Source organism: Vicia villosa, linkage group LG3 (genome assembly GCF_029867415.1).
Source record: "Vicia villosa cultivar HV-30 ecotype Madison, WI linkage group LG3, Vvil1.0, whole genome shotgun sequence".
NCBI lineage: Eukaryota > Viridiplantae > Streptophyta > Magnoliopsida > Fabales > Fabaceae > Vicia > Vicia villosa.
In genome coordinates this window covers 9857382-9871239 of record NC_081182.1, presented here as the reverse complement: position 1 = coordinate 9871239, position 13858 = coordinate 9857382, and the positions used below count along the sequence as shown (strand labels likewise).

Genomic DNA, 13858 nt, shown 5'->3' with positions numbered 1-13858 from the left:
GCACATCTTAAGAACAATACCTCTCCAGTAACCAAAAGCAAGTTTCTCTTGGCTATATCCATAAGAGATGGCTTTTTTTAAGCTTTTACTTTCATCTCTTTTTGTATCTTTTCTCATTCTCCATCTTGTTCATGCTCAACAGGTAATAATTAAATATACATTATTGCTCTCTTTGTTCTTCAAGTGTTGTTACTTTATTATAATTCAATAAAACATGGTTTCGTAGGAACCACTGGTACACTCCCAAACTCAGGTTTCGCTTCAGCAGCAGATAGGTAATTAAAAATAACTAATATAGACAAATAATCACTTTTATTTTAAGCACTTTTATTTGAATGATGTATTTGATGTGAATTTTACAGACTGCAATGGAGCATGTGCTGCGAGATGCCGTTTAGCATCTCGGCAGCGCCTCTGCCACCGGGCATGTGGAACTTGTTGCAGGCGCTGCAACTGCGTGCCACCGGGAACTTCCGGTGGCCAAGAAGTGTGTCCATGCTATGCCAAACAAACCACCCACGGAGGCAGACGCAAGTGCCCTTGAATATGATGAATTAATCACTTCCGTAACCAACTTAAGCAATGCAACTTATCTATGTGTGTGTGTGTGGAGCAAAGACTTGTAGCTTGGTGGAAAATAAATTCTGTTTTCAATTCATCTTGTATTTTATGATAATTTGTGGTGTGTGTTTATGAATGTAATTTGTAATAATTGTTGTGATCATATTATTAGTGTGATATATTGTTACTGTGCTTTATCTATTACATCGGTTATGACTTAATGGAGTGTTATCTATCAGTCTATTGTTGTTGTAATTGTATGCTACATAAAAATTTCAATAAACCTTGATTTTATTTGGAAACAAGACCAGGGTTTTAAAAAACTGTCTGTAACGGTAAAAACAGTCGCGACAGAACAATATTGATATATGTTGATACTGTTATATGTTAAAAAATAAATTGTGGTTAATTTATACTGCGATGATCGTAATTAATACCGCGACATACCGATCGAAATTGGAAATGTTTGAACGAGATAGTACCACCAACACTCATCACTTCATATTATGTATGCAATAATAATTAGCATTAGATCATTAAAAGATAGTAATAAAACAATAAAATAAGTGGAGATTTTACTATAATATTATTTTATTGGAACGATTGGAGGTAGTAGTAGATTTGGTGTTTAACAGCAAGGTATTCATTCTACGGATTCAAGCTAAAGAGGTTAGAAGTTTAGCTCAATGTTTGGTTTTGGACATTCAAATAGTGGATAAGGATATCCAACCAAATTGTCATATGGATTTGGTTATAAAATTAGTTACATTTAGTATGAACTATCATTTACATGCACCATAGACTATCATTAAGAGTCATGAAATTCAAGATTTAAGTGTGACATGTTATCTATCATAGATTTATTTTGGGACCTACACGTAGGGTTTTTTTTTTAAGTTTCTTATAGATTATAAGTTTACTTGAAAGATATTTTCATAATGTCATATTTATAAGTAATGTGACACATATTTAAATTGACTATCAAACTAATATATCAATAAGATTAAATTATATTTTGATAATTATTGAAAAAGTATTTGTGTATAATGTTGTGTCTAATGGGACAACACTAGAATATATTTATATTCATATGAGTGATATATATTAGGTAATTACAATTGATTGTAATTGATACATCTTAATTATAGTTGGATGTAATTGATCATATATGTCATATGAGTCGAGTTATAAATGTAATCTATTCGAGAACTCTTAAGAAGAAGAGTTATATCTTTTACGTCGGATAGTGCGGGGTGCACAAAAGCAAGCCTAATTAGCCAACCGCCTCCTATGAGAACTGATCGGTGCCACTCTCGAGTCCTTGCAGCAGTAGCTCTATCACGCTATCGACAAGCAATCATATCATTTGTGCCTCTGGTCTTCACTACAAATAAAAAATAGAAAATTTAACCTACTTGATTTTTCAAAAAATTCGGATATTATGAACTTTATTTCCACATGTTTGGAAAAATCCGGTATAATGCAAAGTATTTTTCGGATTTTTTGAAATGCCTGGTTGAACATAAGCATTTTTATCAGATTTTTTGAAAAATCCGAAACATTTATGCATTTTTACCGTGTATTTCAAAAAATCCAAAAAAATGTATGCATTATTACTAATTTTTTCAAAAATCCGGTTAAACGTATGAATTTTTATCACATTTTTTAAACATGCGGTAAAAATTTATGAAAAATCCGAAAAAATCTTTAAAATGCGGTAAAAAAATAAACTTATTTGTCATCAATAGCAAATATCCGATAGTATCTATGAAATGTCCATAAAATCGAAGAGTTTTTTTTAAAAAAAAATTGAATTATTCCAATACTTTTTATGAAATGAATTATATTATTAGAAAATCTCATTTTTAACAAATAAAGGAGCAATGGTATGACTTATTACCCCATGTTTTCTTCACTAACGACATCCTCCTCCCCCAGATGATTTCTGCCTTTATCTTCAAACTAGATGTGACAAACTTTCATCACATATATTTGTTTATTTGTAGTTTAAAGTACAACAGTAGTGAGAATGAAATGAGGAAAGAATGAATCAAAGATAAAAGTTGGAACTTTGCAATTTTATTTGAACAAATAAAATTAGAGTGATAATTTCAGTAGAAATCGTGCTTCATAGCTATATTACGACTGATGAAGTAGGACTACAAAATCGAGTCTGGGTCTTTTGATTTTCTTTATGTAGATCTTTTGTTTAGTTGAATACAAAATAATATATCAAAAACACAAAAAGAAAATCAATTGTATAAAATAAAAATGGATTTAAAATTTACAGTAGGCCACATATCTAACACTAGAAGCATCAATAAGTTATGTAATCTCGATCTGTGATTCGTTCAGTGTGTCTGCGTAAATTTTTTCTATCTTTTAGGTTGAATTTTAGATTAGATTGATGGTTGAGATCTATGTTGATTTAGTTTTTTATATTTTATTTTAGGTTTTTCTCAATGCTTTAGTGAGTGTGATTTGTGAACTTGTGTGGTTCTATTTTTCTTTTTGTATTACTATTCGTTTGGTATGAATGGGTGAAGTTCAGTATATTTGAAATTCTAGCACTTACAACACATGATGGTAACATGACTGAGTCAACAATACATAATGTCAAGACAGATGTTCCAACATCCGAAAACATATCAGGCATAGCAGATTGAAATTGGTACTAAATTAAAATTGCAGAATGATAAATAACACAGAGAATTGTTAATTTAGTTCGCTGCAACATCACATACTCTAGGGGCTACCAAGTTAGAAAGGAAATTCACTATGACAGTATTAATTCAAAGCCTAAACACTCCCAGTTTACAACTTCTTCGATCTAGTAAGTGGGAACATAGTGCACACCATCTTCTTTGTACATAACCTCGTGGCAGTGACCGCTTCCCTTCACCAAGAGAAATTTTCCTTTCCAACTTTTATAATTAGAAGTATATGGCGAGGACATAGATCGGCCATGCATGGCATTAATTAGCACCTAACCACCTTTATAACTACCACATGATTCATACAAATAAAAGAATATGCCAATAGTAGGCGTGATATCTAGATGCCAATGTAATACTTTGAAAGCACATGCATACACTCAACTGGTACCGTGAAGTTTGAAGGGGGCGACATTTAACACCTTCAGCAGTTCGAACTAGAAGGTGGTGAACGGAATTCCTATGCAAAAATCTTTAATAAAGTTGGGATAAAAATAAAAGTACTCCTCGGGGAAACCAGGTGGGCGACATATACAAACTTTCTCGCCTGATATACAAGGCTCCAAGACGACATCATCCTTGTCACCAGTAACTTATAAATCCAATCTTTCTTGAAAATAGCACCAGGAATCATTAAGGCATTCTGAATCATAGCACAATACCTCATCGCTAAAAGATTCGGTAGGAAGCTCCATTATAACCTCGATGGAACCTGAGGAAGAAGACACTAAATCAGTGTCACTATTCAGATAATCATTATTAAAATATGTGTCGTATAATTCCCTCGCCACAAAATCCCAATCCATTTTATCAATAGAACATTTAGACAGTTATGCACATTGTTTCCACAACTCGTACATTTCATCCGTATTGGAAGGGGGACCAGCGCCTCATTATCGTCACACTCACAAATTATAACCATGGAAAAGCAGATAAATAAAAAATTAAAGACAAAAACAAAGAAAAATGTTCATAGTACTTGAAGTGGAAAGAGGATCTGGCGTCAGCTGTTGACATTTAACTAAAGAATAAAAAAGAAGAGAGGCAAGTTTTCTTTTGGAAAAAGACAGAGATAGATATTTGGCAACCCATTGTGAGGGTTATATATATATATATATATATATATATATATATATATCTCCAAGTCACAGCAAACCAGCAACTTCCTTGGTAGGCTAGTAATCATGACCCTAGGTAAGTAGAACAGTTTCCCGTAAATTGTAATCATTACACAAATGATTGAGCTTCTCTATCACCGAAGCCAAAAGGATGTAGCATCAACACGACACGACGGTTGGTATCCCAGGTTTTGGAGATCAAATACGTGGCAACCTTAAGCTTTTCACCCCCTTTTGGGCCTCACGCTCGGGGGGTTGTGTACATCCCGTATTTCGACGATCAATGTGTAGTAATCGTAAGAGTTTCGCTTCCTTCAGCCTCACACTTGGGGGGTTGTGTACATCCCTGATTTCAGAGATAATTATGTGGCAATCTTAAGCGCTTCGCACCTAGGACATCACGCTTGGGGGAATGTGTACACGTCAGGATAATCTCCTAGGTTTTGTGCGAGATAACACATATATTCCAGATAAAACACATTCACTCTTCCCCGGCTTATGGCGAGAAGGAAGCCATATTTTGACATGTCTGAAAGAGCATTTAAAGACACAACGTCGTGTGATCCCGAAATACGCGACAAGCGGACATCGGCTTTAAAAACCATTAACGAATATTAAATTTATTGAGGACCATCCTCCAAGAAGTCAAACTATATAAATTAACGATCAGTCAAAGAAAATGACAAGCAATATCCAAAGTATACACACAAGTTACCCACTGTGACTATTTTGTGGCCCTGTCTGACCAGCTTCAAAAGGGTTACTAAACAAGTGTTTTTTTTGCAGGAACAAGTACCAATTTTACCATTATAAGGCAGAATGATAGCGGTGAAGAATTTTTTTTTATCCCTACTCGTATTGTAAGCAGGTGAAGAATGCAAAGTGAGTGCGTAAGACTCAATTAGGAAATAAGGAAGTCCCACTTTATTTTGCCCTTCATGAAACAAATGTTGGATAAATTAACAGGTCAATCATTATATTACTTTCAAGATGGTTATTCAAGCTATAACTATATTATGCTATACCCAAAGGATCAAGAAAAGCCAACAATTTATGTGTCTAATGTTTCTGTTATCAAAATACGTCATTTGGTTTATAGAATGCACCAACTACATTCCAAATTTGTGTGATTTCTATTTTTTTTATATGATGGATAACTCAATCAAGGTATTTCTATATGATTTTTATGTATTTGGCACTATTTATGATTCTTGCCTTGAAAACTTCAATGTTGTTTTAAAAATATTAATGAAGATTAATTCACTATTAAATTAGGAGAAATGTTATTTCAAGTTATTTAACAGATTATAAATTTACTATTAAAATTTCACCAATAGGCATTAAGGTAGATAAAGAAAAAATTGATGTGATAGAAAAGTTACAGCCTCCTACAAATGTTAAAGGAACACAAATATTTTTAGGTCATAATGATTTTTATCGACAAGACTCCTCTAAATATTCCATACTATTAAGAAACTTTATCATGAAATAAAATTGAGTTTGAGTTAGGCTATAGTAGATTGGAGGTGAATGTGGATTCGCTTGAAGTTTGACAAGCCTTAATTGGAGATTTGGTGCGGAATAGCGTTGGTAGAAACTTGATTCTAAGCATTAAGAACTTGCTGGATTTGTTTGAGCAGGTGGATGTTAAGCATGTTTATAGTGAAGCCAACAGATGTGCTGATGAGCTCGCTAAAATGGGCAAGAAAGCCCGAGCAGATTTAAGTATCTTTGAATTTATTCCTGAGTCTGTTCTTAAATTCTTCGAGGAGGATGCCATAGGGTTTTCACCTGCTAAGGGGGTGTTTGTGTAGTTCTTTTTTTCTTGGGCTTAGGCCCTCCCTTCTACCAAAAAAAAATTGAGTTTGAGTTTAATTATGAATGATTTAAATCTTTCAAGGGTTTACAAAGAAAAAGTGATGATTGCGCCCAAACTCATAACACCCAAATAGGATTCACCTTTTAAGTTTATGTGTGATGCTAGTGATTATGCGGTTGAAATATTTTTATCCAATAATTTTAAATTTTTTCCTTGCTATTTACTATGATAGTAAGGTTTGAAATAAAACCTAGGTCAAATGTGCAGTAACTAATGACCAATAGAATTGTTGTTGAACGATCTCCAACAAGTCCTTATGGAGGTTTTTTTTCTTCCCATCCTCTAGCAAAGAGTTGGCTTTGTTGAACACCAATGGACGGAGGAGGGATTTCAAATGTGCAGTAACTAATGACCAATAGAATTGTTGTTGAACGATCTCCAACAAGTCCTTATGGAGGTTTTTTTCTTCCCATCCTCTAGCAAAGAGTTGGCTTTGTTGAACACCAATGGACGGAGGAGGGACCTCTTGACTCCACGACTGATTTAGATCAACATTTAACAAGGAAGATCATGTGATAGTGCCATAAACTTTGTGGAGCTATGGATTGTTGGTGAGGATGCTTAGTGCATGTCGTCTTGGGAGGGTATGAACCTTGGAGACAAATAATAGAAAATTTTAAACATGAATTTCACATAAGGTGTTATTGATCCTAATCAGACTTAAGATCAACGATTTGAGAGTTGGTTAGGTGGAAATTAACTATAACAGTTGGTTGATACTACATAGAGAGAAGCGTATCTTCAAATACAACAACAATAAAATAAGTTTGTGTCGTGAGTGTGAGATTGTGAAACAGAAATATAGTGTACCTAAACCAAAGCAATAAATTAGACCTTATATAAATAAAAATAGGAATTTTAAACTCAAATTTGTAATTAGATAATTGTCTCTTAGGACAATTGCAAATAGATAATAATGTGACCTTAATCATGATATAGTTCGTTTGAGCTTCTTAATTTAGAAATGATCTAATCTTAAAATTTGAATTAAATTTGACCAGAAATACAATTGAGGTTAATATTAGTATTTAGTATGATTGATGGTTAATTTTTTTTCAAAGGAACAACTTATAAATTTAATATTTTTCTATAATTCATTCTTTATATTATTCAAAATAATACAAAACAATTTTTTTTTAAGATGCAAAACAAGTGTTCTCTAACAATAATTTTAAATTTTTTATATAAATAATTTTGTTATTTTTTATAACAAATCTAGTTATATAAAAATATCACACATTAAATAAATTTACTCAAAATACATTTATCAAACTTAAAGTATTTTGATATTATTTGAAGTATTGAAACTATATTTTAATAAATTGAATTGGATTTGAAAAGTGACAACGAGGAGAGGACTGAAGAAAGAAGAGATGTGACAGTCACGCAGAAAACATGACTCTGGGCGCGGAGACTAAGCTCATCAGAAATAGTGACTTTGAATTTTTTTTAACCAACCAAACCAAGCAATTCAATTCATCGTGTAGTAACAAGAATTAACCGCATGATACTGTATCCCTCTACACGTGACCTTGCGCGTGCTTCTCACACTCTCACAATGCATGAAAACGGTGTTTTGTTAGTACTAGTAGAGTAGTAGTAGTAACTACACAATGAAAAAGGACACAAAGAATGCAGAGTGAGATCTGAGTTCAGAAACTACAAGACACAAATTAGCAACAGTTTTTCACATACATACATATACTGCTTTCTGCAGAATGGTACGAGGACGGAAATATCACATGCCATCTATATGCATGCTTATTTTTTGGCAGTTGTATGTAATGACTTATAATGTTACTTTTTAATTTTATTACAATTGTTTTAGTTAAATGTTTAATTTTTAGAGTTTAAACGAATATGCCATGTCACCATCCAATAAAAAAAAGCAGCCATGTTATTAAAAAAAAATTAAATTAAAAGAGAGAGAGTTAATAGAATATATGGTTGTGAATAATTTTCAGTGCATCATCCATTTTCTCTAATTTTTTTATATTTACAATAATTAATTTAATAAAATATTGAAAAAATTATTTAAAGAATAAAAAAAATTTTAATATTATTTTAATCAGTTTTAAATTTTCCTTCCAAAAGAAATTTTGAAAATAACAATTGTTCAAATGTTTTTAAAGAAAAACTTGATATTTATATGTTATTTTGGAACTAGGACAGTAGAATTTGCCAAACATATTGTTGGATGAAAAATGTTGGTTGGAATAATTGTCTTAACAAAAACTATAATGTAGCAAATAAAAAAATCATTTTATCTACAAAGATAGTATTAATCGGGTGTGGATCCTCTGACTTTATTGAGGGAACTGCACCCTACCTTTCACTCTATCTCTCTCTAATAATAAGTCTCTCTCATCAATTTTCCCTCCATTTTTTTATCTCTTTTTCATTTCTCTCTAATAAGCCTAAAGTTAGGAGAAGTTAGAGGAAAGGAAGTTAGAGAATCTGATTCCGTATTAATCTTAATGAATGGTATTGCGAATGTTTGTTGGAATAATTGTGTAACAAAAACTATAATGTAGTAAATATTAAGTAAAACAAGGGTTTTATATATGAACCTAGATTCGTAGACGGGAGAAAATATTAAGTAAAACAAAATTATATAATTATAAATCGAGATTCATTGCAGAACAATCATAAAGAATTACAATAATCAATTGTTTATGGTAGAATTATTTATAGGGAGCTCAATCTAAGAGAACTAGTCGCTCATCCTTAAGAGAGTCATGGCTATTACAATTAAAAATAAATTACAAAACTTATTAATAATTACGGGTGAATCTTCTAATATTAACATTTGTTTTCCCCTCTTTGAGACCAAAATTATAGACAAAATTGGACAACTAAAACCTGTGTCTTATAAAGAGGGTTTATAGAATAGCCTAATTTGAACCATCAAACATTGTAGCAACGTCAAATTTTTACTTGCTATTATCCATTTTTTTTACTTTCCTAACTAGAATTTGAGTTCTCCATGAAATGTTTAGCCATAGAAGTTAGCTTTTTCCCCCTCCAATTTCACCTTAACCAGAGTTACGCAACTCCAAATAAGATAAAAATATTGTGATGAGTTAAATACGTTTTCAGTCCTTATAAATATGCGATCCTGCATTTTTAGTCCCTATAAAATTTTCCTTTAATGAATGATCCTTCTAAAATTTTTATGCATGCAATTTCATAAGCAGGTGAAGAATGCAAAGTGAGTGCGTAAGACTCAATTAGGAAATAAGGAAGTCCCACTTTATTTTGCCCTTCATGAAACAAATGTTGGATAAATTAACAGGTCAATCATTATATTACTTTCAAGATGGTTATTCAAGCTATAACTATATTATGCTATACCCAAAGGATCAAGAAAAGCCAACAATTTATGTGTCTAATGTTTCTGTTATCAAAATACGTCATTTGGTTTATAGAATGCACCAACTACATTCCAAATTTGTGTGATTTCTATTTTTTTTATATGATGGATAACTCAATCAAGGTATTTCTATATGATTTTTATGTATTTGGCACTATTTATGATTCTTGCCTTGAAAACTTCAATGTTGTTTTAAAAATATTAATGAAGATTAATTCACTATTAAATTAGGAGAAATGTTATTTCAAGTTATTTAACAGATTATAAATTTACTATTAAAATTTCACCAATAGGCATTAAGGTAGATAAAGAAAAAATTGATGTGATAGAAAAGTTACAGCCTCCTACAAATGTTAAAGGAACACAAATATTTTTAGGTCATAATGATTTTTATCGACAAGACTCCTCTAAATATTCCATACTATTAAGAAACTTTATCATGAAATAAAATTGAGTTTGAGTTAGGCTATAGTAGATTGGAGGTGAATGTGGATTCGCTTGAAGTTTGACAAGCCTTAATTGGAGATTTGGTGCGGAATAGCGTTGGTAGAAACTTGATTCTAAGCATTAAGAACTTGCTGGATTTGTTTGAGCAGGTGGATGTTAAGCATGTTTATAGTGAAGCCAACAGATGTGCTGATGAGCTCGCTAAAATGGGCAAGAAAGCCCGAGCAGATTTAAGTATCTTTGAATTTATTCCTGAGTCTGTTCTTAAATTCTTCGAGGAGGATGCCATAGGGTTTTCACCTGCTAAGGGGGTGTTTGTGTAGTTCTTTTTTTCTTGGGCTTAGGCCCTCCCTTCTACCAAAAAAAAATTGAGTTTGAGTTTAATTATGAATGATTTAAATCTTTCAAGGGTTTACAAAGAAAAAGTGATGATTGCGCCCAAACTCATAACACCCAAATAGGATTCACCTTTTAAGTTTATGTGTGATGCTAGTGATTATGCGGTTGAAATATTTTTATCCAATAATTTTAAATTTTTTCCTTGCTATTTACTATGATAGTAAGGTTTGAAATAAAACCTAGGTCAAATGTGCAGTAACTAATGACCAATAGAATTGTTGTTGAACGATCTCCAACAAGTCCTTATGGAGGTTTTTTTTCTTCCCATCCTCTAGCAAAGAGTTGGCTTTGTTGAACACCAATGGACGGAGGAGGGATTTCAAATGTGCAGTAACTAATGACCAATAGAATTGTTGTTGAACGATCTCCAACAAGTCCTTATGGAGGTTTTTTTCTTCCCATCCTCTAGCAAAGAGTTGGCTTTGTTGAACACCAATGGACGGAGGAGGGACCTCTTGACTCCACGACTGATTTAGATCAACATTTAACAAGGAAGATCATGTGATAGTGCCATAAACTTTGTGGAGCTATGGATTGTTGGTGAGGATGCTTAGTGCATGTCGTCTTGGGAGGGTATGAACCTTGGAGACAAATAATAGAAAATTTTAAACATAAATTTCACATAAGGTGTTATTGATCCTAATCAGACTTAAGATCAACGATTTGAGAGTTGGTTAGGTGGAAATTAACTATAACAGTTGGTTGATACTACATAGAGAGAAGCGTATCTTCAAATACAACAACAATAAAATAAGTTTGTGTCGTGAGTGTGAGATTGTGAAACAGAAATATAGTGTACCTAAACCAAAGCAATAAATTAGACCTTATATAAATAAAAATAGGAATTTTAAACTCAAATTTGTAATTAGATAATTGTCTCTTAGGACAATTGCAAATAGATAATAATGTGACCTTAATCATGATATAGTTCGTTTGAGCTTCTTAATTTAGAAATGATCTAATCTTAAAATTTGAATTGAATTTGACCAGAAATACAATTGAGGTTAATATTAGTATTTAGCATGATTGATGGTTAATTTTTTTTTCAAAGGAACAACTTATAAATTTAATATTTTTCTATAATTCATTATTTATATTATTCAAAACAATACAAAACAAATTTTTTTTAAGATGCAAAACAAGTGTTCTCTAACAATAATTTAAATTTTTTATATAAATTATTTTATTATTTTTTATAACAAATCTAGTTATATAAAAATATCACACATTAAATAATAATACTCAAAATACATTTATCAAACTTAAAGTATTTTGATATTATTTGAAGTATTGAAACTATATTTTAATAAATTGAATTAGATTTGAAAAGTGACAACGAGGAGTGAAGAAAGAAGAGATGTGACAGTCACGCAGAAAACATGACTCTGGGCGCGGAGACTAGCTCATCAGAAATAGTGACTTTGAATTTTTTTGTAACCAACCAAGCAATTCAATTCATCGTGTAGTAACAAGAATTAACCGCATGAAACTGTATCCCTCTACACGTGACCTTGCGCGTGCTTCTCACACTCTCACAATGCATGAAAACGGTGTTTTGTTAGTACTAGTAGTAACTACACAATGAAAAAGGACACATAAAAAGAATGCAGAGTGAGATCTGAGTTCAGAAACTACAAGACACAAATTAGCAACAGTTTTTCACATACATATACTGCTTTCTGCAGAATGGTACGAGGACGGAAATATCACATGCCATCTATATGCATGCTTATTTTTTTGGCAGTTGTATGTAATGACTTATAATGTTATTTTTTAATTTATTACAATTATTTTAGTTAAATGTTATTTTTTTAATTTATTACAATTATTTTAGTTAAATGTTTAATTTTTAGAATTTAAGAGTGTGTTTGGATGAGGTAATTGGAATTTTTAAAGGACTTTAAAATTCAAAGCAATTCAAATGATTCAATTGAAATCCATTCATTTTAAATTATTTTGTTTGGATGGAGTATTAAGGTAATTCATTGTTAGATTTTTGGAGTCATTTTTTATAAATATAATTTTTTTGACCAATTAAAAAAATTGAAAAGTAGGGATCAAATTGTAATTTTTAAAAATTTGAAGGACCAAATTGTAAATTTTAAAAATCATTAAGGACCAATTTGCAATTTTTTTAAAAAAATAGGGTCAATTTTATAATTTTAGAAAATATGAGGATCAATTTGTAAAATTTGAAAAAATAATAGTAACAAATACATTCTATAAAGTATGAGAGCAATTTCAAATTCTTTGATTTTTGGTGTCATTTCAAAATGACAAAATTTAACTTGGATAAAATACTCCATAAATTTCCATCATTTTAACAATTCTTCATTTTTGTATCCAAACAATAAATTTTGTGCAAATCATTTTAAATTTCCTCAAAACATTACATTACCTCATTAAAATGCTTCATATGATCAAGATGGTGGATCAGTATTGCTGGGAAACAACAAGCCTTGCAAGATTGCAGGTGTTGGATCTGTGAGGTTCAAACTCCATGATGAGTCAATAAGGTTGTTGACTGAAGTCAGGTATGTTCTTGATTTGAAGAGAAATCTACTTTCTCTTGGTGAATTCGACAAGAAAGGATATGTTTTCCAAGGAGAGAAAAGTATCCTAAGAGTCATGAAGGGTTCGAAGGAAGTCTTGAGAGGCGCGAAGAAACAAGGCTTGTATACCCTTGAGACTGAAGTTGTAAGTGGTTCGACAAATGTTGCATCCACGAAACCTTTGTCGAAAACAGAAATCTGGCACATGAGATTGGGCCATGTCAGTGAAAGGGGTCTGGTCGAATTAGAGAAACAAAATCTGCTTGGTGGAGACAAAGTCGAAAAGCTGAAGTTTAGTGAACCATGTGTACTTGGAAAATCTTGCAGAGTGAAGTTCTACAAAGGCAAACAAAGAACACATGGATCCCTTGATTACACCCATGCTGATCTTTGGGGGCCTGCAAGGTGTCCATCACATTCAGGAGCAAGGTATTTTCTATCCATAGTAGATGATTATTCCAGAAATTTATGGGTATTCATCCAGAAGACTAAGGATGAAACTTTTGAGAATTTCAAAAGTTGGAAGACTCTGGTTGAAAATCAGACTGGCAGAAAGGTCAAGAGGTTGAGAACCGACAATGGCCTGGAATTTTGCAATGAGGCATTCGACAGTTTTTGTGCTGCCTCTGGTATTGCAAGACATAGAACTACTGCAGGTACTCCACAGCAAAATGGTTTGGCTGAAAGGTTTAATCGAACTATTTTGGAAAGAGTCAGATGCATGTTGACTAGTGCGGGGTTAACGAAGGTGTTCTGGGCTGAGGCTGTTTCGACAGCAACATATCTGATAAACAGATGTCCTTCGACAGCGTTAG

General features: G+C 32.1%; 1 protein-coding gene across 1 annotated transcript; it reads left to right on the top strand.

The window, feature by feature from the left end:
- Positions 1 to 782, top strand: LOC131660259 (gibberellin-regulated protein 1-like). The gene is made up of 3 exons (XM_058929466.1): positions 1 to 142; positions 227 to 275; positions 363 to 782. Exons 1-3 carry the CDS (start codon positions 68 to 70, stop codon positions 542 to 544), a joined length of 306 nt encoding a protein of 101 aa, XP_058785449.1. The 5' UTR covers positions 1 to 67; the 3' UTR covers positions 545 to 782.
- The last annotated feature ends 13076 nt before the right edge of the window (positions 783 to 13858 follow it).

Excerpts from the sequence above, each read along its gene's own strand:
- LOC131660259 (XM_058929466.1), top strand. The coding sequence starts at position 68 with ATGGCTTTTTTTAAGCTTTTACTTTCATCTCTTTTTGTATCTTTTCTC. Across the intron at positions 143-226 it reads ATCTTGTTCATGCTCAACAG|GAACCACTGGTACACTCCCA; the intron begins GTAATAATTAAA and ends ATGGTTTCGTAG. Across the intron at positions 276-362 it reads TTCGCTTCAGCAGCAGATAG|ACTGCAATGGAGCATGTGCT; the intron begins GTAATTAAAAAT and ends TGAATTTTACAG.